This window comes from Scyliorhinus torazame, chromosome 6 (genome assembly GCF_047496885.1).
Source record: "Scyliorhinus torazame isolate Kashiwa2021f chromosome 6, sScyTor2.1, whole genome shotgun sequence".
NCBI classification, from domain to species: domain Eukaryota; kingdom Metazoa; phylum Chordata; class Chondrichthyes; order Carcharhiniformes; family Scyliorhinidae; genus Scyliorhinus; species Scyliorhinus torazame.
In genome coordinates this window covers 100,170,971-100,198,234 of record NC_092712.1, presented here as the reverse complement: position 1 = coordinate 100,198,234, position 27,264 = coordinate 100,170,971, and the positions used below count along the sequence as shown (strand labels likewise).

Below are 27,264 nucleotides of genomic sequence, written 5' to 3'. Positions count from 1 at the left end.
CACATTTAACAGCCTTTTTATATTGCTAGATAACTGCCTGCCCTTTACAAAGCCTGTTTGGTCCGTTGCAACCACCCCCAGGACCCAACCTTCCATCCTTGCCGCCAACACCTTAGCCAGCACTTTTGAGTATTTGAGGCTGCCCACCACGAGGGATTGGCGAGGATGAAAAATTTGCAGTGGCAGTTTGACAGGCTGACAACATGGAGGTCGATAGGGCAACTACGTAGGGCAAGAGGGGTGCAATATGAGTATGGGAAGAAGGCGAATCGCATGCTGGGGCACCTGTTGCGGTGACAGGCCGCACCCAGGGAAATATTGAGGATAAAGACGGAGGCTGGGGATGTGGTGTCGGAGCCGGGAAGGTAAATGAGGCATTCAGGGAGTATTACCTGGAATTGTACAAGGCAGACCAGGGGGGAGAGCAGGGAGACGTGGGACAGTTTCTGGACGAACTGGAGTTTCCCCAGATTGGAGGAAGCAAAGAGGCAGGTGTTGGAGGAGCCCCTGGGGCTGAGGGAGGTGCTGGATAGTATCAGGGCTATGAAATCAGGGAAGGCCCTGAGGTCAGAGGGTATGCGGCGGAATTTTATAAGGAGTTCACGACGGACGTGGCACCAATCTTTTGGGGCCGTTAAATGAAGCATTGGAGAAGGGGGAGCTGTCGGAGATGATACAGGCAATGGTTACGTTAATCCCATAAAAGGGGAAGGCCCGGTAGAATGTGGGTTGTATAGGCCCATATCACTATTGAACACGGATGTGAACGTATTGGCTAAGTTGTTGGCAGGGAGGATGGAGGATTGTATCCCAGGGGTGGTTTCAGAGGATTAAACCGGCTTCGTGAATGGCAGGCAACTCGGTTGTTGAAAGTAGTTATGAATCCATCGGGGGCCTTGTACGGGAGGTACTGGTGACCATGGACGCGGAGAAGGCATTTGACCGAGTGGAGTGGCGGTACTTCAGCGGCACGGTAGCACAGTGGTTAGCACAGTTGCTTCACAGTTCCAGGGTCCCAGGTTCAATTCCCGACTTGGGTCACTGTCTGTGTGGAGTCTGCATGTTCTCCTGGTGTCTGCGTGGGTTTCCTCTGGGTGCTCTGGTTTCCTCCCACAGTCCAAAGATGCGCAGGTTTGGTGGATTGGCCATGCTAAATTGCCCTTAGTGTCCAAAAACATGAGGTGACGTTACGGGGATAGGTTGGAGACGTGGGCCTAAGTAGGGTGCTCTTTCCAAGGACTGGTGCTGACTGGATGGGCCGAAAATGGCCTCCTTCTCCATCCCTGACCATGTTTCTTCTCCAACTTTGCCTCGTCTCATCTCCTCCCTGCCCCCATGGCCACTTCTCTTGACCTTCTCCCCCTTCTCGTTTCCGTTCACCAACATTACCTGCCAGCGTGGCAACTCCTGCCCAAAGGCTCCTCCTACTGATCCCCCTCCCCTGCCCTCACCTTTCTGTTCTGTGAGGAAGGCTCCCTGCTGACCTCCTGCTCCCCCACCCAAAGAAAGACTCATCACGAACCACGGGTCACCTTCCCCAAGAACAAACAAAAAGAAAAAACACCGTCCCAGGCATCAGGAGGGGGGGTGGGGACAGCCATCCCCTTACAAACCTTTCACCCCTGCTACCCTTTGTGAACCCAACAGTAATAATAAGAAAAAACCTCTTCACGTCAGAGGAAAAGAACCCCTCCCCTCCCTCCAACCCCCACTCTACCTGTATTCCCAATTAGTTCAAAGTGCTAGCACCTCTGTCTCTCAAAATTGTTCAGTTCAGTTCTCCCCCAGTTTTCAGTTCTCCCCCAGTTTATGTTCCTTGATATAAAGTCATTGGCTGCTTCTGGGATCTCAAAGTGGTACGCCTGGCCTTCATACATCACCAAAAGCTTCACCGGGTAGAGTGTACCAAACCTGATCTGCTGCCGATATAGCAATGCCTTCATCATTTTGCCAGCTCATCTCCAATGTCCTGCTATATTTAGACCTTGTTCCACTTCTCATTCACATTTGCGCTTCTCCCTGGCCTGCAGAATCTTCTCCTCGTCCTTGAACTTGTGGCGCTTCAAGATAACTGCCCCTGGCGGCTCCCCCGCTCTATGCTTCTGCCTCAGAGATCTGTGTTCTCTGTCCACCTCAGGGGCCTTATCCAGCATCCTCAGGACGTACCTCTCGGGGGACTTGCACATTCCACTCCTTCAGGCAGGCTCATTATCCGCAGATTCTGCCTTCTCGATCTGTTTTCCTGCTCCTCCACCTTTGCTCTCAAAAGCCTTGCAAAGTCTCCTACGAGCTCCGTCTCCAATGCCACCACCCGATTGCTGTGGTCCGACATTACCCCCTCAATCTCTCGGATCTGCAACCCCTGTGCCTCCCAAGTATTTCTCCACACTCTCCAGGGGTGCCACAGCCCCTTCAATGGCCTTCGAGCGATCCTCCTGCATCACCTTCCTCTGCTGGCGAAACTCATCCTTGATGAAGGCCATCAACTGTTATACCTGGGGCTTTGCTACTTGCACTAGCCCTTCCCCCTCTGCCATCCTTCCACTAGCTGCTGCACCACCGGTCTCTTCCAACTCCTTGGCCAGGTCGTCCACCTTCTGCCGAGTTTGGTAACCAGCAGACATACCACTCCCCGGGGGAACTTCTCCGACCTTTAGTTCCACTTTTCTGACCCAATTTCAGGTAAAAAGAGCTTTTTTCTACGCCTTCAAGCAGAAACTGCCCTGTGTGTGACCACTCATACCATGGACACCACCGGAAGTCTTTAGAGAGATAGTCAGACAGGTTTCTCCATGAATGTCATAACGGCATTTGATTTTCTGACCTAATCAACTGTTTGAATTTCTCCTCCTCTCAGCCCTAAATGATCTAACCCTTATCCTGAAATTGTATCCCAGTGTTTTAGGTCAGGGTTTTCAAAATTAGGGTCGTGACTAGCGGGCGAGTCGTGGGCGGGTGTTGGGAGAGTCACGGATCGGTCGACGCACTGTCCCAGGACCGAATTTCTTTTTAAAACAATTGAATCAGCGGCAGCGAGCAGATCACGTACCTGGCACTCTGTGCTCTGGGTGCAAAATCATGGAGGAGATAGTCCTCCAGTTTGTAGCTGCCAGATAACAAGTCAATAGGACTGAAGAATTGAAAATGGATTGTGTCGTAATAAGGAGAGAGGGCCAGAGGCACAATCGGACCAGGATCTCGCAATTAAATCTACTGGTGTGAGCTGCTCAGGACAGTTCGCGGCAGGACAAAGCAGTGCTGGTGTGAGCTGCTCAGAACAGTCCGTGGCAGGACAAAGCCGTGCTGGTGTGAGCTGCGCAGGTGAGTCCATGGTAGGACAAAGCAGTGCTGGTGTGAGCTGCTGAGGAGAGACCACGGTAGGACAAAGCAGTGCTGGTGTGAGCTGCTGAGGAGAGACCATGGTAGGACAAAGCAGTGCTGGTATGAGCGCCAAGGACCTCTGGTGAGCAATCCATTAAGAAGCTGAAATCGGGAACAAAGCCGTATAAAGATGACTTCTTGAGGTCTGGCTTTGTTTATTGTGCCAATGCAAATCAGGATGCAAAGCCCATGTGTGTTATATGCAGGGATGTACTGGCAAATGAAAATTTAAAACCCTCAACTTCAACGGCATTTGAAGTCTAAGCACAACGAGTTTGAGGATAACAGCATTTGAAGTCTAAGCATGGCGAGTTCAAGGCCAAACCTGTTGATTTTTTTCAAAGGATGCAGCGAGAACTTAAATCATCAGCTGAAGTCCTTAGTAGAATTGTAACATTGAATGACAAAGCAAGTGAGATTATGAGGACCAAACAGGCTCACCTGTCGCATTAAAGGTAAGCAAAAATGGTGGGCCGCAAAGACTGACCGGCGTGGGTCACAGAAGCCGACTGGTTAAGTGGGTCCCGGGGGGAAAAAAAGTTTGGAAAATACTGTTTTCGATTACACAACCAGCAAAAACGATCAAGTGTCTAACCTAAGTCTTCACTGAGTAGATGGTGGTGTAGTAGTAATGTCACCGGACTAGTAATTCAGAGGCTCTGGGGTCACCGGTTCAAATTCCACCATGGCAGTTGCCCACAACTTTCCTACTGCCCCTCTCTCTCCTCATTGCCCTGTATCAACCCCACAACTTTCCCACTGCCCCTCTCTCTCCTCATTGCCCTGTATCAATCCCACAACTTTCCCACTACCCCTCTCTCTCCTCATTGCCCTGTGTCAATTGAAATATGAATAAATTTTTTTTTAAAAATCTGGACTGTAAAGCAAGTGAGTCTTCATAATGGTGATCATGAACAAATTGTCAATTGTTTTTAAAATCCATCTGGTTCACTGATATTATTTAGGGAAGGAAATGTGCAATCCTTACCTGATCTGGCCTACATGTGACTCCAGACCCATAGCAATGTGGTTAACTTTTAAATGTCCCAGCAAACCCCAGTTCGAGGGCAATTAGGGATGGGCATCAAAGCCCACATCCCATGAAATAATAAAGAAAGTAAAAGCTCATTCAGAATCTTGTTGAAATATGGAAAATTGAAGCAGGAATAGGCCATTTGCCTTTGGAATGTGCTTCGCCATTCAACATGATTTTGGTTGAACCTATATTTCAACAGCATACTCCCACACTCTCCCCATACTCCTTAACACCTTTAGAGTCTGGAAATCTATCTGTTTCCTTCTTAAATATATTCAGTGACTTGGCCTCAGCCTTCTGTGGTAGAGAGTTCCACAAGTTCACCACCCTCTGAGTGATGAAGTTTCTCCTCATCTCAGTCCAAAGCATCCCACCCCATATTCTGAGATGTGATCCCTTGTCCAAGAACCCCCAGCCAGAGGAAATGACATCCCTGCATCCCGTATGTCCAGTCATGTCAGAATTTTATATATTTCAATTAGAACCCTATCATTTCTTCTAAATTCAGCGACTGCAAGCCTAGTCGACCCTATATCTCTCCTATGACAATCTTGCATTCCCAGGAATCAGTCTGGTCTTGTGTTTCTCAATGAGATCGCCTCATTCTTCTAAACACCAGAGACTTGTCCCTCAACTTCAGACAGGCTCTCATCCCAGGGACAGGTCGAGTGAACCTCTGCTGTACTGCCTCCAATGCGAGTTTATCCTTCCTTAAATATGAAGATGAAATTGCACTTAGTATTCCAGATGTGGTCTCACCAATGCCTTGTACAACTGTAGCAAGACTTCTATTCCAATACTCCATTCCCCTTGTAATGAAGGACAACATGCCATTTACCTTCCTAATTGCTTGCTATACATGTATGCTAACCTTCTGCATTCCAAATATGAGCATACCCAATTCTGTGTGAACATCTGTTTACAAGTTGCACATCTTTCAAAAAATATTCTGCTTTTCTACTCTTACAACCAGAGTGGATAAGCTCACAATTCCCTACATTACACTCCATCTGGCACATTGTTACCACTTGCATAATCTGTCTATATATCTCTTTGCAGCGTATCTGTCCTCTTCAGAACGTACATTTCCATATCATCAGCAAAATTAGATTATTACCCTATCTCTTCATCTAAGTTATTAATAAGATTGTAAGGGGTCATAGCTTTAAATTGAGGGGAGATAGATATGGGACAGATGTCAGAGGTAGGTTCTTTACTCAGAGTAGTAAGGGTGTGGAATGCCCTGCCTGCAACAGTAGTGGACTCGCCAACACTCAGGGCATTCAAATGGTCATTGGATAGACACATGGACGATAAGGGAATAGTGTAGATGGGCTTTAGAGTAGTTTCACAGGTCGGCGCAACATCGAGGGCTGAAGGACCTGTACTGCGCTGTTATGTTCTATGTAAATGATTGAAACCTCAGCACTGATCCTTGTGACACTCTGCTAGTTGCAGATTGCCAACTTGAAAATGCCCTGTTTATGTCTACACTCTGCTTTCTGATCACTCACCAATCCTTTATCCATGTTTATATTTATTTCCAGCTCCAAGAGCCCCTATCTTACCTATTAACTTTTTGTGTGACACCTTATTGAATGCTCTTTGGAAATCCAGGTGTACCATACATTTCAGCATTTACCTGACGACTGATGTCAGGCTAACCAGCCAAGGATGCCAGTTTTCTCTCTCCCTCCTCTCTCGAAGCATATTTGCTCACATCCAGTCCACTGGGAGTGTTCTAGAATCTAGGGAATTTTTGAAAATCATAACCAGCACTCCAACTATCTCTGCAGCTATCTCTTTTACAACCATTAGGTCCCAGGAGTTTGATGGATTTTAGTTCCTTGCGTTTCTCCAATATTTTTTCTCTGCTGATATCAATTACTTAATTTCCTCACTCTTTAACTCTTTGGTTATCCTCTGTGTCTGTTTCTGGCATGCAATTTATGTCTTCTACTGTGAAGACAGCCAAGCATTTTTTCAAAGCCTGCCTCATTTCCTCAGTCTCCATGATAATTTGTTCAGTCTCTACTAAAGGAAAACCAATATGTGCTTTATCTACTCTTCATCCAAAGATGTGCATGTTAGATGGATTGGCCATGATCAATGCGTGTGGTTATGGGGATAGGGTGGGCGTGGGCCTAGGTAGAGTGCTCTTTCAGAGGGTTGGTACAGACTTGATCGGCTGAATGGTGGCCACCTGCACAGTAGGGATTTTATGGATTCTATATACTTGCTAAAAGCTCTCGAACAGTTTTTATATTCTTGGCTAGTTTTCTCTTGTATACTAATTTTTCCCTTTTTTTATCAATGTGGAAAACCACAATGCAGATCAAAACTGTAAATTTGTGGTTAGCTTGTGCTACACAGTCCTCCGCCACTTGCACTTGCCTCAGTTCAGCTTGCAACTTAACCCAGCTAATGGTTGTTCAGGAACGTGGCTAACTCAACTAACAGCCATTTTATGTAACTTTTTAATTGTATGTCTGTCCTTTCTGATATTAGTAATCCTTAGGTTATAAAATCACACGCATTGTTTATACACTATCTGTTCCTACAAATTGCCTTTTATACAGGCATCTAAGCCAGGGTACCTTCATCTAAAATCTTCTTTCTAAATCTGACTTCAACATGTGATAGCAGAGAAGAGGCATGCTTGTTGTAATGATTCTATTCTCTTGATATGGTTATGTTGCTATATTGGTTTAATCCCCACTAAAAATGCCCATTGTCTCAGACCAAAATTTATAGGTCCCACCCAAGAAATGTTGTGGCTTTGTTATATAGCTGAATTTGCTGATGATGTTGCTATTTAGCTGGCATGAATTGATCCTCATTTCATTTGGGTAGAATCCTACCTCCTGTTTTGCTCCTTCCCTTGAACTTTACAAAGTGTGAGAATTTCTCGGGCGAGAAACGTAGGGAGCATTTCTGTGCTGTTGTGTAGTAGCTTAACAAATAATGCAATTTTTAAAATGCCCAGCTCAACACAATGTAATTATCTTATGATATTTTAAGTATATTATAACTGCTATTTTTCAGCTTGATGAATGAAGTTGTTCACACATCACCTACAATTGGAAGCAATGTGGAGGAGATAGTGGTTAAAAGTACCCATTTCTTAATGTGGGACATTGGTGGACAGGACTTGCTGCGTTCATCATGGAATACTTATTACACCAACACTGAGGTATGTGAAACTACCCTGGTAGAGGTAGTTGATTTGTACAAAGCAATTCTGATAGATTTTAGACATTACTAGGCTGTCAGATTTTATTAATCTTAATAAAACTTTGTTCTATAGGGATTCTAAAGGGATCCCCAGAGTTGGGAAGTTTCCAATCACTGTACCATTCCCTTCAGTGCGGTTCTAGCTGCTCCATTGGTACGTTTCTTGATTGTATCCACTCGACATCTCCCTTTGTGATGGAAACCAAAAATATATTAGCTTGTCATTTGGTAGTAGAGAGTTTGAGTATTGCATGAAAAAAAAGACATGCTATCAAAACCTTTTTTTTTTTTTTTTTTTTTTGCATTCATCAAAACAAATCCAAAATTTCAAAGGGAGCAGCAATCTGTACTGTATGAGGAAAGGGTGCTGATTGGTTGGTAAATTACTCATTGCCATGGAGAATGCACCAGGGAACTACTGCCCCTCATGCTTTTGTTTAGTTCACAAAGGTACAATGGCTGGACATGTTCTCTGCAGTCAAAGAAGCAACAGGTCCCTGTGTATGTGCAGCTTCTAGCAAATGTAAGTGAGCTGCATTGCAAACCCAACTGTTGATCTTAAATTGATTAGTAGTGTAATTCTTAGCACACTTGGAATTTCTGTCCAGTCATGGAATTGCACCTAACTTTAGACATTATGTTCTGAGCTTTACAAGCACTCGGTGGTTGAATACCACCAGTGCTCTGCCTATTGCAAGAAGCCAAAGAGACATGCCGTTTGATAACATCCATCAGTATTTTAATAATCTTTATTATTGTCACAAGTAGACTTGCATTAACACTGCAATTAAGTTACTGTGAAAATCCCCTAGTCGCCACACTCCGGCACCTGACATGGTCTGCATCACGCTGGCACTGAAATTCATATACCACCTTAGTCATTTGTGTGGTAGGCAGAATGCCTTTTTAGTTTGACAGCAGCACCCTTTTAGTGAAAATTATCACTTGTTGCCACTGCATAGTAACATGTAATGCTTAGATTTACCGGGTGCTGAAACCTTTTGAGATATCTTTGCAGGGTAACTTGAGATAGAGTGGACACTTTTCAGTCTGAAAGTGTTGGCCTTCGACCTATTTGTGAGGATGTGCAATACACAACGCGCAATGATCAGATTGGGTGGCCGTTAGCGTACAGAATAACTTTGATGCGCCTATGCTCACAGAATAGCTTTGATGCCCCCTATTTCTGTGCCAAGCTTGCACAATGAACAAATGGCGTGAGCTCTATTTTAAGAAATTGCCAATAAGTCAATCTTATAGCATGTAGTGCCAAAAGAATGCCAAAGCATATATTGACCAATTAAGAATTACATTCAATTTAAGATTATTAGTTTGGCTTGCAATGTGACTAACCTATGCTTGTCAGGAGTTGCACATATTCATAAGCAGGAACCTGTCCTCTGCAGGCAAAAGGAACATGCCCAGACATTGCACCATTTTTGAGTTAAACAAAAACGTGGGGGACAATAGTTTCCTGCTATAGTCTCCACGGTAACACCTCCACCAATGGGTCGACTTGCCAACCAATCATCAGCCGTTTCTCACGAATTGTTGCATCTTTTGATATTTGGCATTATTGCATCAGTCCTGATGAGTGCAAGACAAAAATGATTGCTTGTGAGGCATAGAGATTTCAGGAGGGAATTCCAGAGATTGGGGGGCCTAGGCAGTTACAGGCATGTCCATTAAAGGGGAAGTAGTTCAAATCGGGGAAGCTAAAGAAGCTACAATTATGAGTGCAGATATCCACGGTAGCACAAGTGGATAGCACTGTGGCTTCACAGTGCCAGGGTCCCAGGTTCGATTTCCCCGCTGGGTCACTGTCTTTGTGGAGGCTGCACGTTCTCCCTGTGCCTGCGTGGGTTTCCTCCGGGTGCTCCGGTTTCCTCCCACAGTCCAAAGACGTGCAGCTTAGGTGGATTGGCCATGATAAATTGCCCTTAGTGACCAAAAAAAAGGTGAGGAGGTATTATTGGGTTACGGTGCTAGGGTGGAAGTGAGGGCTTATGTGGGTCGGAGCAGACTCAATGGGCCGAATGCTGTCCTTCTGCACTGTTATGTTCTATGATCTTGGGAGGATTGTGGGACTGGAGAAGATCTCAGATACATACAAACATGGAAATTAGGAGCAGGAGTAAGCCATTTGGCTCTTCGAGCGTTCTCCACCATTCAATTTGATCATGTTTCATTATCCAACTCCGTAACCTGTTCCCACTTTCCCTCCATATCCTTTGATTCCTTTAGCCCTCCGAGCTTTATCTAACTTCTTGAAAACAAACAATGTTTTGACCTCGACTGCTTCCTGTGGTAGCAAATTCCATAGGCTTACCACTCTCTGGGTGAAGAAACTTCTCATCTCAGTCCTAAAAGGTTTACCCTGTATCTTTTAAACAATGACCCCTGGTTCTGAATACCCTCACCATTGACAATATCTTTACTGCATTTATCCGGTCTCGTCCTGTTAGAATTTTATAGGTTTCTTGTGAGATCCCACTCATTCTTCTGAACTCCATATATAACCCTAACCGAATCAATCGCTCTTACATCAATCCTGCCATCCCAGGAATAAGTCTGGTAAACCTTCTCTGCACTCCCTCTATAGCAAGAACGTTCTTCCTCCGATTAAGGAAACCAAAACTGCACACAATATTTCAGGTATGGCCTCACCAAGACCCTGTGTAATTGTAGCAACAAAGGAATTTGTGGAATGTTTAAGAGATGGTTTTTTGGAGCAGCTTGTGGTAGAGCCCACTAGAGAAGAGACAATTCTGGATTTGGTGATGTGTAATGAGGCAGACTTGATTAGGGACCTTAAAGTGAAGGAACCCTTGGGAGCAGTAACCACAATATGATAGAATTTACCCTGCAGTTTGAGAGGGAGAACCTGGAATCAGATGTAACGGTATTACAATTAAATAAGGGTAACTACAAAGACATGATGGAGGAGCTGGCCAGAGTTGATTGGAAAAGGAGCCTACCAGGGAGGACAGTGTAACAGCAATGGCAGCAGTTTTTGTGTGTTAGTCGGGAGGCACAGCAGAAATTCATCCCAAGGAGGAGGAAACATGCTAAGGGGAGGACAAGGCATCCATGGTTGACAAGGGAAGTCAAGGACAGCATAAAGCAAAAGAAAAAGCATTAGACGTGGCGAAGATTAGTGAGAAGCCAGAGGATTGGGAAGCCTTTCAAAGTGAGGAGAGGACAACTATAAAAGCAATAAGGGGAGAGAAGATGAAATATGAATGCAAGCCAGCTAGTAATATAAAGGAATATAGGAAGCGTTTTTTTCAATATTAAACGGTAAGAGAGAGGCAAAAATAGACATTGGACCACTGGAAAACTTGGCTGGAGAAGTAATAGGAAACAAACAAATGGCAGACAAACTGAATAGTTACTTTGCATCCGTCTTCACGGTGGAAGACACAAGTGGGATGCCAGAGCTCCAGGAGAATCGGGGCAGAAGTAAGTGCAGTGGCCATCACAAAGGAGAAAGTTCTGGGGAAACTGAAAGGTCTGAAGATCATAGAATTCACAGTGCTGAAGGAGGCCATTCGGCCCATCGAGTCTGCACCGGCTCTTTGAAAGAGCACCCTACCCAAGCCTCCACCCTATCCCCATAACCCCGTAACCCCACCCAACACTAAGGGCAACTTTGGACACTTAAAGGGCAATTTAGCATGGCCAATCCACCTAACCTGCACATCTTTGGACTGTGGGAGGAAACCGGAGCACCCGGAGGAAAGCCACGCACACACGGGGAGAACGTGCAGACTCCGCACAGACAGTGACCCAAGCCGGGAATCGAACCTGGACCCTGGAGCTGTGAAGCAATTGTGCGAACCACCATGCTACCGTGCTGAAGGTGGATAAGTCACCTGGGCCGGATGGACTACATCCTAGGGTTCTAAAAGAGATAGCTGAGGAAATTGTGGAGGCATTGGTGATGATCTTTCAGGAATCACTGGAGGCAGGAAGGGTCCCAGAGGACTGGAAAGTGGCTAATGGAACACCACTATTTAAGAAGGGAGAGAGGCAGAAGACTGGAAATTATAGGCCGGTTAGCCTGACTTCGGTCATTGGTAAGATTTTAGAGTCCGTTATCAAAGCTGAGATCACGGAGTACTTGGAAGTGGATGATAAAATAGGACTGAGTCAGCACGGCTTTGTCAAAGGGAGGTCATATCTGACAAATCTGTTAGAGTTCTTTGAGGAGGTAACAAGGAAGTTGGACAAAGGAGAACCAGTGGACGTGATTTATTTAGATTTCCAGAAGGCCTTTGATAAGGTGCCACATAAGAGATTGTTAAATAAGTTAGGTGCCTATGATAACGGAAAGATCCTGGCATGGATAGAGGATTGGCTGACTGGCAGAAGGCAGAGAGTGAGGATAAAGGGGTCTTTTTCAGGAGGCAGCCGGTGACTAGTGGTACGCCCCGGGTCAGTGCTGGGACCACAACTTTTCACAATATACATTGATGATTTGGAAGAAGGAACTGAAGGCACTGTTGCTAAGTTTGCAGATGATACAAAGATCTGTAGAGTGGCGGGTAGTATTGAGGAAGCTGGGGGCTGCAGAAGGACTTGGACAGGCTAGGCGAGTGGGCAAAGAAGTGGCAAATGGAATACAATGTGGAGAAGTGTGAGGTTATGCACGTTGGAAGGAGGAATTTAGGCATAGACTATTTTCTAAATGGGGTAATGCTTTGGAAATCAGAAGCACAAAGGGACTTGAGATTCCTTGTTCATAATTCTCTCCAGGTTAACGTGCAGGTTCAGTCGGCAGTTGGGAAGGCAAATGCAATGTTAGCATTTATGTCAAGAGGGCTAGAATACTAGACCCGGGATGTACTTCTGAGGCTGTATAAGGCTCTGGTCAGACCCCATTTGGAGTATTGTGAGCAGCTTTCGGCCCCATATCTAAGGAAAGATATGCTGGCCTTGGAAAGGGTCCAGAAGAGGTTTACAAGAATGATCCCTGGAATGAACAGCTTGTCGTATGAGGAACAGTTGAGGTCTGTACTCTTTGGAGTTTAGAAGGATGAGGGAGGATCTTATTGAAACTTACAGGAAACTGCGAGGCCTGGATAGAGTGGACGTGGAGAGGATGTTTCCACTTGTCGGAAAAACTAGAACCAGAGGACACAATCTCAGACTAAAGGGACGATCCTTTAAAACAGAGATGAGGAGGAATTTCTTCAGCCAGAGGGTGGTGAATCTGTGGAACTCCTTGCCGCAGAAGGCTAGATCACTGAATGTCTTCAAGAGAGATAGATATGTTCTTGATGAATAAGGGGATCAGGGGTTATGGGGAGAAGGCAAGAGAATGGGGATGACAAAAATATCAGCCATGATTGAATGGCGGAGCCGACTCGATGGGTCGAGTGGCCTAATTCTGCTCCTATGTCTTATGGTCTTATCCCTGCTCCTGCTATGAAGACCAACGTACCATTTTCCGCCTCTTTTTTAGAAAATATTTTATTCAGGCATTTATGATTTTAACACTATTCAACAATAACATCCAACAGAACACGCAACAAAATAACCCATCATTCCCCCCCAAACACAAATCCCAATCAAACATGGATTATAAAAACATACTGCCTGCCCTTTCCAGCCCTCCGGACATTGGTTTTCCTACCCCTATTCGTCACTTCCGTGCCTCCCCTTTCCATTTGTCTTCTTTACTGCTTGCTGCATCTGTATGCATAACCTTCCGTGACTGGTGCACAAGGATGCCCAGGTCTTGGTACACATTCCCTCCTCAATTTACAATCATTCAGATAATCTGCGGTCCTGTTTTTGCTATCAAAGTGGATATCCTCCCATTAATCCACATTATACCGCCAGAAGCCATGCATTTGCCCACTCAGGTTGTCCAATTCACACTGAAGGATCTCTGCATCCTCCTCACAGCTCAGGCTCTCACCCAGTTTTGTGTCCTCTGCAAATTTGGACATAATTATTTTTAGTTCCCTGAAAATCATTAATATATATTGTGAATAACTGGGGTCCCAACACTGATCCTTGCGATACTCCACTAGTCACTGCCTGCCATTCAGAAAAATTTATTCCAACTCTGTTTCCTGTCTGCCAACCAGTTTTCTAGCCATAAAACAATAAGACATAGGAGCAGAATTAGGCCACTTGGCCCATCGGTCTGCTCCATTATTTAACAATCTCTTATTTTTCCCATCCCCATTCTCCTGCCTTCTCCATAGGTTTGTAATGCAGAACAAGGCCAGCAGCACGGCTTCAATTCCCGTACCGGCTTACCCGAACAGGAGCTGGAATGTGGCGACTAGGGGCTTTTCACAGTAACTTCATACTTGTGACAATGAAAGATTATCATTCTAACCCCTGATCCCTTTATTAATCAAGAACCTACCTATTCTCTGTCTTAAAGACACTCAAGTGATTTGGCCTTCACAGCCATCTGCGGCAAAGAGTTCCACAAATTCACCACTACCATCTCAATAAACTACCCCCAATCCCATGCACATTAATTTTACGCGCTAACCCCTCATGTGGGACTTGTCAAAAGCCTTCTGAAAGTCCAAACAAACCATACCCACTGGACACCTCTGATTAACTCTGAGTTACATACTCTTAACTCTACAAGTTACATACTCTAAGAATTCCAGTAGATTTGTCGAGCATGATTTCTCTTTTGTAAATCCATGCTGACTCTGTCCGCTCCTGCCACTGTTTTCTATGTGCTCTAACATAAAGTCTTTGCTAATGGACTCCATTTTCTCTCTACCTCCCTTTTTGAAAGGTGCGGTTACTTTGACTACCCTCCAACCTGTAGGGACTGTTCCAGAGTCTAGAAGATGACCACCAATGCCTCCACTATTTATAGGACCACTTACTTAAGATAGGGGTAGGTGAGGCCATCGAGGGATTTGAAAACAAACATACAAATTTTAAAATTGAGCTGTTGCTTGACTAGGGGCCAATGTAAACACAAGGGTAATGCACAGAGGGAGTTTGATATGTGTTAGGACACTGGATCAAAGTTTTGGATTGTCTCAAATTTATAAGAGGATTGAATGTAGGGTGTTGGCTAGGAATGATTTGAGTAGTCTTGTCGAGAGGCAAGAAAGACATGGATGAAAGTTGCAGCAGTGGATGAGCTGAGGCAGAGACCGAATCGGTCATTTTTATGGAGGTAGAAATAGTGTTCTGAGAGATGGCATGGATATGTGGTTAGAAGTTCATCTCAAGGTCAAGTATGGCACCAAGCAGACAGACAGTTTGATTCACCCTTGTTTAATTGCCTGATGAAGGTGGGAGCTGGGAATGCAGTTCTTCCCTTAGCATTTTTATACACTGACCAGAAAGGGATAAATTTGAAACACAACATAGAAAAGATGGCAGATTTTATGTTGGCAAATCAGCTGCTTACAAGTGCACTTACTGTTATCTGCATTTAAAAAAAAATAAAAATGAAGGACAATTCAATTTTCATGGAGAGTCTTCCAATTTGCTGTAACTTAAAGAATCATAGAATGCAGTGCAGATCATTCAGCCTATTCTACCTGAGCTGGCTTTCTAAGTGGAACTCTGCTCGATCCACTCCCTCCTCTTTCCCAAAAACCCAACATTTTTAATTCCCCTTTGAAAGCCACATCCCATAATTAGTATATTCAGTATCAACAAAAGCAGGGTTCTGGTACTGACTACTGAGGAACTCCACTGTAGGCCTTCCTCCAGTCTGAAAAACAATCGTTCGCTGCTAATCACTTTTTGGTCTGCATGGTATCATTGTCACTTTAATTCCATGGACTTGAACTGGCAAACCTATTATGTGGCACTTTATCAAATCCTATTTGAAAGCCCATGTACGCCTCATCAATCATTCCATCAACAAAAGATCGGCTGTAACTCCAGACAAACAACAATAATTTCTCAGGGTTTCCATGAATCGACCATTGCAGCAGGTAATTGCTAGACCTGTGGAAATTCTTCCCCTAAGTATCTTTATTTAGTACCCATATTAATGCACTACTCTACACTAACTTCGATATTAAGCTTGGATCACGGTTTCGTATTTTGGTATTGTCAAACCAAAATAAGCTGCTGTGTCGACATCATTCAATGGACTATTTTTGTAACTTTTTTAAAATTTAGAGTACCCAATTATTATTTTTTTTCTCAATTATGGGGCAATTTAGCATGGCTAATGTACCTTACCTGCACATCTTTGGGTTGTGGGGGTGAAACCAAACACAGGCACTGGGAGAATGTGCAAACGCCACACAGGCAGTGACCCAGGGCCGGGATTCAAACCCGGGTCCTCAGCGATCCATTGCACCACCATGCTGCCCTCTATTTTTGTAACTTGAGTAGGAATTTCCCATTCTCATCTACCAATCTATATATTTTATTGTTACTATAATAGCTAAAATACATTTTGTGAACATTTCAATTTTAGATGCTATTGCACAATGTACAATGCATCTGAATTTTGTTTCAGTATTTTTCTTGAATAAATTAGCTATTGTACTTAATGGAGCTGGTATGATTTCTGATAGGATTGTGAATATGTTGCATTCAAAAGATGTCCAATTAATGTATTTTTATTAATGATGTGGCGATGCTGGCATTGGACTGAGTTCTGCACAGTAAGAAGTCTTACAACACCAGGTTAAAGTCCAACAGGTTTGTTTCGAATAATTAGTGATTCAAAACAAACCTGTTGGACTTTAACCTGGTGTTGTAAGACCTCTTGCTATTTTTATTAAATATATGGAATTTCACTTGAAAGTTGTCCATTTTGAGATAATTGAAGATTTTTTTGAATTCATGCCCATGGTGCAAGCTGAAACTTTGAAGTAATCCTTCAGTATTTTGAGCCTTCAGTGGATTTCACCACTTTTATAAGTTAACACTATTCACTTTGCCTGCTTTCCCATTTGTGTGTCATTACTGACTTGTCTAACCGCTGCATCTCCGTATTTCTGCTTAAAGGTGTTTTTTGGAATTCATCCATCGTATGGAGAATGATTTGTTTCTCACAAACTAGAATTGAATGTACTATTTTAAAAAGTTGAATTTTACAATTTTCAGTTTATAATTCTGGTTGTGGATAGCACTGACCGCGAGAGATTGCCAATTACGAAGGAAGAACTGTATAGAATGCTGGCTCATGAGGTAAGTCCATTGTTGAATTAACAATAAAAATATTTTTTAAAGGCTCTAAGACTTTTTTTTAAAACTAGACCATTAATTTGTATATGCTGGCATTGGCTTTATTGAAGATTGGGAAACATGAACTCGTTTACGTAAAAGATTGAGTTTGTAGATCACTGAAAAGTTTTCAGTGGAGTTGAGATGTTGATCAGCCATGATCTAATTGAATCGCAGGTGGAAGAATCTCCAGAGGCTGAATGGCCTATGCTTGATCTCGTGACGTTTCAACCTTTAATTTTGACTAAAATAAATGGTGTTCACCATGTCAATCTTGGGAAGAATTTTATAGATTCTGCTGCATAACAAGAGATTGTATTTAATTTTCTTGAATGAGGTTGATTTTTGAATTGGAGTATTAATGGAATTCAAAAATTGAAGCGCACAAATAATCTACCACACTTGAAATTGGAAGATATCAAATATTTTTCCTTTCAGGATCTAAGGAATGCCGCTGTACTTATATTTGCTAATAAACAGGATAAGAAGTGTTGTATGTCCGCAGTCGAAATTTCAAAATTCCTGAAACTAAGTGCTATCAAAGATCATCCATGGCATATTCAAGCCTGCTGTGCTCTTACAGGAGAAGGGTGAGTATACTGTTCAGTTTTACAATCAATTTGTTATAAAATACTATGGCCAATGTAAATTATCAGATTTAGTTGTTTACTCCCAAGTTTCCAATTAATTCCACAACAAAAATTCCTTTCCAACAAAAATAGACTTCCCCATTTTACAGCTCCAAAAGTTATCTCCCCCTGCCTATTCTTCGCAAGTAGCATGAAACAACCTGCAGTATCCCCAAACTCACTCCCCAAAAGCAATTTCTATTAAGCTTGTCCATAAATCTCTGAACGTCACAGCCATGTCTTTAGTAAAATAACTCTCACGGGTCATTGTGTGGCCATCACCATGCTGTTCTCCCATCAAACAAATGCATAGATTATTCTGGTTATTGTCTATCTAACTTTGTTTAACAGAACAACTCCTTGAGCCGCCTCATCCTCTTTCTCATATGCAGGTGTCAGTTCGTCTGAATCCCAATGCCAGGACCACCGTTGCTAGTGGCATTGCCCATTGAAATTAATCCTAGTAGTCCTCATTAAGGCAAGAGTTAACATAGAATATAAAGATTGGTGCTCATGCATAATAGAATGTCCTTGCAGTACACGCCCTTCTAACCTGTGCTTTTTCTGTGCCTCGCATGTTTCTCTACACATTCCCTTTTTCCTGCTCCCATAGATAGTTTACCCATGCAGCAATGTGAATGGCAGAGGGCAACAAGTCATAACAGAAGAAATGAAAATGAGATTCAAAAACCAAGAGTAAGAAGTAGGAAAGGAAAATGAAGGAGTCGAGAGAGAATAAATATGGTCAAGAGATGTGGAAGGGGAGAAAATGAGGAAAAGCAATAAGAATACAAGAATTAGGAGCAGGTCATTTGGCCTAGCAAGTTGGTTTCGCTATTCGTTCAGATGCTGGCTGATCGGATTGTGGCCTGAATTCCTCTTTTGCCTGTTTCCCATTACGCTCGACTTCCTTGTTGTTGATTAAATCTATTTAACTCAACCTTGAGTACATTCAAAGACCCAACTCTCTGGGGAAGAGAAAATTTCTCCTCCTCTCCATATTAAAAGAGAGACCCATAAATGATGTCCCCATGTTCTGGACTCCCCAACAAAGGGAAACTCTTCTCTGCATCCCCTCAGAATCATCTTTATTTCAATACGATCACCTCTCATTCTTCTAAATGCTAATTTATAAGCCCAACCTGTTCAACCTTTCCTCATAAGGATCACAAGAATTGGCCAAGTGAACCTTCTCTAAACTGATCCAAAGGCAAGTATATCCTTCCTTGAGTAAAGAGACCAAAGCTGTTCTGATTATTCCCCTTGTTTGTAAATTCCTCGAAGAATTCTAGGTAATTTCTTTCGCACATTTTCCTTACAAAACCACGATGACTCTGCCTAATTTTAATGTTATAAATGTTTAATAATAATACCTGCTGAATAATTAATTCCAGCATTTTCCCTATGACAGATGTTGGGAAGCCAACTAGCCTCTAGCTTCCTGTTTTCTATCTCCCTCCTTAGGTGTCATATTCCAGTCTGCTGGAACCTTTTCAGATCCAGGTAATTTTGGAAGATCACAGCCAATTCAACTACCACTTATTTTAATACACCAGGATGAAAGCCCATCAGGCCTTGTCAGCCTTCAGTTTTAATAGTTGTCCCAGTATCATTCCCTAATGATTGTGATTGTTTTAAGTTACTTTTAGCTCTTAATTTTTAAATATTGCTGGGATGGTTTTTGTGTCTTCTACTGCGAAGATAAACACAAAATACCTGTTCAACCCATCTACCATCTGCTTGTTTCCATTATTAATTCCCCTGCCTCTCCCTCTAAGGGACCAGTGTTCATTTTTAGTTAGTAATTTTCTTTGTAAATAGTTGCAAAATCTGTTTTAAGATTCCTAGATAGTTTTCTCTCGTACTCTAAATTTATCCCTCATTTTGTTTTACACTCATACTCTAATTTATCCCTCATTTTGTTTTTAATCATTCATAGCTGATTTCTGAAATCTGTCCAAATTAATCTTCACAGTATTGTACGTTTTTTTTCTTTCAATTATCTGTCATTTGCTTCCTTAGTCATGGACAGTGGATCCTTTTCATTTTTGTCTCTTCAAGGACTATATCTTTGCTGAGAGTTAGGAAATATCTCTGTCCCTGCTCCTCTACTGTCTATTTCTCCAGTTCAACTCTTTATTCATATTGTTTAATTGCCTTCATTTAAATTTAAAACACTAGACTTCGACCTACACTCAAACCTAAAACTGAATGTGAAATTATGAAATTCCCTCGTTATGATCACTGTTGCCTGAGGCCCCTGTTGCTAAAATATCTCCTTAATCCAGGTCTAAAATAACTTGCTTGCTTTTACAAAAAAATTAGAGTACCCAATTCATTTTTTCCAATTAAGGGGTAATTTAGCGTGGCCAATCCACCTACCCTGCACATCTTTGGGTTGTGGAGGTGAAACCCACGCAAACACGTGGGGAATGTGCAAACTCCACACGGACAATGACACAGGGCCGGGATCGAACCTGTGATCTTGGCGCCATGAAGCGGCAATGCTAACCACTGCGCCACCGTTCTGCCAATAACTTGCTTTCTAGTGGGCACTAGAATGTATTGCTCTGAGAAGTTGTTCTGAATGCCATTCTATGAACTCCTCTTCAATTCTACCGTTGCCAGTCTGATTTGTCCAATCTATATGTAGATCAAAAACACCCATTATTTTCACAGTACCTTTCTTGCAAGCCCCACTATTAATTCCTGTGCACACTGTACTACAGTGTAGCTACTGTTAGGGGCCTATAAACTTCACTCGCAAGTAATTTTTTCCATCTCTTCCCAAAATGATTGTACATCTTGATCTTCTGAACCAAGGTCATCTCTTACTACTGTACTAATGTTATCTTTAATTCACAGCTGCTCCACCAGTTTTTCCTAGCATCTTGTCCGACTTAATTGTCAAATACCCTTGAATATTTAGGTCTCAGCCCTGGTCACTTGGCAACTTTTTCTCTGAGATGGCTATCAGGTCATACATATTTATCTCTTGATGCTATCAATTCACCTGTTTTGTAATGAATGCTGCATGCATTCAGTTATGGAGCCTTTAAGTCTGTCTTTTTTTTAACCATTCCTGCAAGCTCTGGCATTATCTGCTAGTGCAATCTTAGATTTGTATGCTCTTCTTGCCATACTTTGGTTATCATTTACTCCTATTGCTATCCTGCTCTGTTGTCTTGTCCATTCTCTCTAATTTACCAGATCTCCCCTCACATCCCTTTCCTCCCCCTCGTGGTTTAAAGCCCTCTCTACCGTCCAAGTTATATAATTCACCAGAACACTAGTCCCAACATGATTTGGGTGAAGACCATCCCAGCAGTACAGCTCCTACTTTCCCTGTTATTTGTCCCAGTGCCCCATGAATCGAATTAAAGCAAAATGCTGCAGAGACTGGAGATCCGAAATAAAAGCAAAGTGCTGGAAAAACTGTGGCAGAATCTGTGGAGAGAGAAATAGTTAACATTTTGAGTCCAATGTGACTCCTCTTCAGAACAGTTTCATCTGCCATCTTTATTGTGTTTAATTCAACTAATTAAATTTAGAAATAAGACTCAATAATCATCTTTGTTATGTCAAGTATGGGGCAGCACGGTAGCATTGTGGATAGCACAATTGCTTCACAGCTCCAGGGTCCCAGGTTCGATTCCGGCTTGGGTCACAATGACCCGTGTGTGCATGGGTTTCCTCCGGGTGCTCCGGTTTCCTCCCACAGTCCAAAGATGTGCAGGTGGGTAGATTGGCCATGATAAGTTGCCCTTAGTGTCCAAAATTGCCCTTAATGTTGGGTGGGGTTACTGGGTTATGGGGATTGGGTGGAGGCGTTGACCTTGGGTGGGGTGCTCTTTCCAAGAGCCGGTGCAGACTCGATGGACCGAATGGCCTCCTTCTGCACTGTAAATTCTATGATAATCTATGAAGTGGTGTAACTAGTTAAGCTGTAAATGTAATGCAATACTCTTATCTTTCCTTTGTCCATTTAAACTACTGCCTCCCCTGTCCATTTACAGTCCCGTAACAGCCTCCCTGAGCAGGCGCCGGAATGTGGCGACTAGGGGCTTTTCACAGTAACTTTGTTTGAAGCCTACTTGTGACAAGCCATTTTCATTTCATTTTCATTCATTAAACTACTGCCTCCCCAAGTGTAGAAAGAAAAAAAATAAACTTAAATCTCACCAACTACTTGCCTTTCTGTTTATTTAAATAATGCTTCTGGCTTCAGCTTCCATGTTCCACTACTGGTCTTGGACTCTCTCTTGGCTCACTCCTTTAAGGTAAATGAATAAGAAGTTCACACTCTTGTCTAGTTGCACTCTGGAACTGCTCTCTTCATGCTTGCAAGTTTTGACTGCAATTTTAATGCCACTGAAAAAATAGGATGCAAATCTGCTCTCATGATAAGGTTCCAAAGTAAATTGAATGGGCACTTCTAGTGGATTGAGCTTTGGCAGAAATTGGCATTGTATCATTTGTAAGGATACCTAGTGTTAGAAACTGAAATGGCAATGTTCGTGTAGTGAGACCAGAGGTAAGAAAAGTCTTGGAACACAGTAAGAGGAGTTTAACCTTCTAGAGTGCTTGGTTCTGGATGCCTAAATTGCAAAAGTACCTCCTCTACCAATCATCCTTGCCTTTATTAGAAAAAGACTAATCGGCAGAGGCTAATGTGAAGCACTTGTATACAGTAGTTTATTCTTTTTTTCCAACAAGTGGCAGAGTATGAAATCGATCTAGATTTCAAAAGGAGTATTCCATGCAAAAATGAAATAGGAGCAGAAGGGAGGTCATTTGGCCCCGGAAGACTGCTCTGCCATTCCATGAGATCATGCCGATTTGTTTGTTTTAGATTCCACATTCTCATCAACCCCCAATAATCTTTGATTCTAGGACAGCGCAGTGGGTTAGCCCTGCTGCCTCATGGCGCCGAGGTCCCAGGTTTGATCCCAGCTCTGGGTCACTGTCCGTGTGGAGTTTGCACATTCTCCCTGTGTTTGTGTGGGTTTTGCCCCCACAAACCAAAAATGTGCAGGCTAGGTGGATTAGCCACGCTAAATTGCCCCTTAATTGGAAAAAATGAATTGGGTATGCTACATTTATTTTTTAAAATCAAAAAAAAACTCTTTGATTCTTATCATAGATTATCATAGAATTTACAGTGCAGAAGGAGGCCATTCGGCCCATCGAGTCTGCACCAGCTCTTGGAAAGAGCACACTACCCAAGGTCAACACCTCCACCCTATCTCCATATCCCAGTAACCCCACCCAACACTAAGGGCAATTTTGGACACTAAGGGCAATTTATCATGGCCAATCCACCTAACCTGCACATCTTTGGACTGTGGGAGGAAACCGGAGCACCCGGAGGAAACCCACGCACACACTGGGAGGATGTGCAAACTCCGCACAGACAGTGACCCAAGCCAGAATCGAACCTGGGACCACTGGAGCTGTGAAGTAATTGTGCTATCCACAATGCTACCGTGCTGCCCAAGATGTTGTTAAGCAAGGCAATCTTGTTGGGCAAGGCAATCAATCTACTATCTGCTTTTTAAAAAATTGCAATGTTGCCACTTCCACTGCCTTCAGAGCGTTCCAAAGTCGCACAACCCTCCTGAGAGAGAGAATAAACTTCTCATCTCTGTCCTATAAGAGCTACCCCTAATTTAAAAACCTTGTCCCCTAGTTCTGGGCATTCCCGCAAGAGGAAAGCCTTGTCCACGTTCACCTTGTCAAGACAGTTCAGTATCTTATAAACTTCAACTAAGTCACCCCTCACTCTTCAAAATTCCACTGGAATCAAGCCCATCCCGTCCGACCAATCTTTGAGATAACCCACTCATTCCAGGTATCCATCTAATAAAGCTCCTCTGAATCGCCTCCAATGCATTATCTTAATGAGACCATAACTGAACACAGCATTCAAAACATGGTCTCACCAATACCCTGTATAAGTGAAGTTTGAAGTACATGCATTCTAACTCTTTTACTTAAGAACACCCAAGATCCTTCTGCAGTTTAGAATTCTGCAGAAGTTCACCATTTAAGTAATACTTTGTTTTTTTATTATTCCAGCCAAAGTGAACAAACTTCACATTTTCCCACATTAGTCTCCATTTGCCAGATTCTTGCCACTCACTGAACCTATCTATATCCATATGTGTCCTCTTCACAATATACTTTCCTATCTATCTTGATCATCTACAAATTTAGCTACCTTGCCTGTGCTCTTCTCGTCTCAGTCATTGATAGAAATTGTCGAAAGTTGACACTGCAGCACAGACCCTTGTAGGACTCTACTCATCACCTCCTGCCAACCAGAAAATGTCCATTTATGCCTACTGTTTTCTGCCAGCCAGCCAATCTTCAACCCATGTTAATGTGTTACCCTGTGCAGCATGAGCTTTTATTTCCTGCAATAATCTTTGATATGGCACCTTACTGAATACCTTCTGGAAATCCAAGTACATTGCCTGAAGGCTTCCCTTTATCCACATTGTATCTCACTCCCATCAAATAACTCCAATAAATTGGTTAAACATGATTTCCCTTTCACAAAGCCATGCTGACTATTCATGATTACCTTTGGGTTTTCTAAGTCTCCAGCTATAACCTCCTAATGATCAATCCGAGGACCTTCAGGCTAACTGGCCTCTAGTATTCTGTTTTCTGCCTCCCTCCCTCCCTTGAATAGAACATAGAACGCACAGTGCAGAAGGAGGCCATTCGGCCCATCGAGTTTGCACCGACCCACTTAAGCCGAGAGGGAATGGAGGGGTCATATTTGCTACTTTCCAATCTAATTGAACCTTTCCAGAATCCAGCGAGTTTTGGAAAATTATCACCAACGCACCTACTATCTCATGAGCCACCTCCTTTAAGACCCTTGGAAGATGTCCATTAGGGCCTGGAGACTTGTCAACCAGCAGTGTCATCGGTTTGCTCAGTACTGCTTCCCTCGTGGTTGTAATTTCACCAGGTTCGTCTCTCCTTCTCACCTCGTGATTTCCAGCTGTTTCAAGAATGATTTTTGTATCTTCTACGGTGAAGACAGAAGCAAACTATTTGTTTTTCATTTGCCATTTCTTTATTATTACACAGTGGTTAGCACTGCTGCCTCACAGCACCAGGGTCCCGGGTTCAATTCCAGCCTCGGGTGACTGTGCAGTTTGCACTTTCTCCCCATGTCTGCATGGGTTTCCTCCAGGTGCTCCAGTTTCCTTTCAACGATGTGCAGGTAGGTGTATTGGCCATGCTAAATTGTCCCTTAATGTCTGAAGGGTTAGGTGGGGTAACTGGGTTACGGGATAGGGTGGAGGCGTGGGCTTGAGTAAGGTGCCTTTTCCAAGGGCCGGTGCAGACTCGATGGGCCGATTGGCGGACTCTGCACTGTAAATTCTTTTAAACTCTAGCCAACACTCACTTTACTTACTCTCCTTTTTTTAATACCTGTAGAAACTCTTACTATCCATTTTTTGTATTTCTAGCTAGCTTCCCCTGGTACTCTAACTTCTTTCTCCTGATTAACCTTTCAGCAATTCTGATTAGTGCTGGTTGGCTGGACGACTGGTTTGTGATGCGGAGCGATGCCAACAGCGCGAGTTCAATCCCTGTACAGCTGAGGTTTCTCATGAAGGCCCGACTTTCCCAGCTTTGCGCCTCGCCTGAGGTGTTGTGACCCTCCGGTTAAATCACCATCAGTCAGCTCTCAAAGGGGAGACCAGCCTATGGTCCTCTGAAAGTGTGGTGACACACGCACATAGTCCCCTACATTTTTCAAAAATGTGTTTTTATTTAGCATTTATTTTAATGCATAGAGCAGAGATTATCACTAAAAATATATTTTTTGTTCTTTAGGTTGTGTCAAGGTCTTGAATGGATGACAACTAGAGTTGGAGTTCGATAAAGATATCACTCCATAAATATGAAATTAACTTGTATCTGTGGCAAACTTTTGAAGTTGCAAACTGCCAGCTACATTTTAATGAAGTGAATTAAAAGCTCCATTTATGTTTTCTATAACATCAGTCAGATCAATAGTATGCACTGTCAAATTATACTACAAAGATGCAATGTTTGGTATGCATTGAACAGACTTTTCACGCTCCTGTCTTTACAGTGGTGGTAACTTTTTTAATAGAAACCTGTTGTCTTTTATTATATTTATGAAAACTATACTGAGTGGATTCAATAATGTGCTTTTAGGTCAATTCTTTTCATCTGCATTTTTTTAGGTCACATTACTTCACTGTTTTGCTGTTGGTGACTTTACCACAAAATCATGAAACTAGAACATCTTTGCAACTAAGACAATCTGGCAGAATACAGATTTAAAATACATACTTTTTTTTAATCAACTAAGTTACTATAACACTGCACAATTACAGCATTTTTCAGGGTGCAATGTGTTTGTAGTTTTTGCTACTGGCTCCCACATTTGTAATGATTTCTCTTAGGGATGTCTGAACCACTATTTTTTGCTGAATTAATTTCTATATGAAGTTATCAATCATTACTTTACAATATCACCAGCATGATGTATGTATGACCATTTTATAAGAACTATTTTAGGGTTGAATTGACTAACACAGAATCTGATTCCTGGTGAACTAATCACGGGTGCAATACCGTAATTGAGTGCATCAGTTGCTAAGCTAACAGTATTGATATTTATACTGATAAATCTGGAATGTACTTGAGAATTAATGATATCCAATATGAGTAAGTAAATGCCACAGGGAAAAATATAGAGGATTCAATTATCCTTTAAAAAGGAACAATGATGTCTGCATCTAATAAACTCTTAACATAACAAACAAAATATATACTATTAAACCATCATGGTTGAATCTTAACTCTTGATTAGTGGCAGTGCCATCTTTTAGTCCATAAACCAATTGCCAGAATTGTTGCATATTAGCTCACCGTTTCCTGTTCCTGTTATAAAGGTTCTACTGTGGTTCATTGACAAATCCTGCAGCATCAACACTATGTACAAGTTTATTATGTCTGGGAAGTCGGGCTTATCTGTCATTGTTTGTATTTGAAGAATATTAAAGGGATTTTTTTTTTTTTTTTTTTGCTACAAATTGTTTCAATATGAGTTTGGCTCCTGATTAACATACTATGCAGTTGAGTCTGTATTTATCTATGGCATTGGATTTCTTTGTCATCAGGATATTTCATTTCAATCTTATGTTCTGAGCACTTAAGTTATTTTTTTTAATCAAGATTTTTCAAAAATCATGTGCAAGCGTGATGCAGTGTCAACAATGTACACTTGTGAAATTTTGGCACACACCTCAGAATTTAGGTTGAAAGCTTAAACTTTTGTATATTTTTGGCTCTGTTCAATTTTTTAAAGTTATTTTTAAACCATGTATCATTAGAACTTTGAGGGGGAGTTTTCAGCCTTATTAAAACATATTCCTGAAAGAAACATTGGCTATTTCTATGCTTGAATGTGTTCTATCTAGATTCTATTCTATTATGGTGCAATAACATCAATGTTTGAAAAACATTTGAGGCATTCCAACAAATAAAACTAATTCTGATGTGCTATTTCTACAGTATGACTGGTGGTGAAATATTATTTAAAATTCATATCAAGGGGTTCGGCCATGCTGTTGACCACAATACACTGCAATCTAATGTAGTTGATCTCCCATGACATTGCTCCTTTATTGGCTGTGTCTTCATTTTTTCCCCTCTTTCTTGGCTTAATAAGAGTTGCACAACACAGGCAGATACAATTAAACAAGAATTTGGCCCAGAGTGGTGGAATGTGGAACT

General features: G+C 42.5%; 1 protein-coding gene across 3 annotated transcripts in view; it reads left to right on the top strand.

Annotated features, from left to right (window-relative positions):
* LOC140424911 (ADP-ribosylation factor-like protein 5B) overlaps window positions 1–27,042 on the top strand; it is a 32,888-nt gene extending 5,846 nt beyond the window's left edge. The window contains exons 3-7 of one of the 3 annotated variants that reach the window (XR_011947725.1): window positions 7,463–7,610; window positions 16,721–16,804; window positions 17,279–17,430; window positions 24,574–24,709; window positions 25,330–27,042. Coding sequence is in view for 2 of the 3 variants with exons in the window: in XM_072508548.1 (XP_072364649.1) it covers window positions 7,463–7,610; window positions 16,721–16,804; window positions 17,279–17,430; window positions 25,330–25,378 (433 nt within the window). In the remaining variant the exon portion in view is untranslated. Of the gene's footprint in view, window positions 1–3,723; window positions 3,837–7,462; window positions 7,611–16,720; window positions 16,805–17,278; window positions 17,431–24,573; window positions 24,710–25,329 lie in introns of those variants that run through there. The other 2 variants (XM_072508549.1, XM_072508548.1) reach the window with 2 other exon arrangements.
* The last annotated feature ends 222 nt before the right edge of the window (window positions 27,043–27,264 follow it).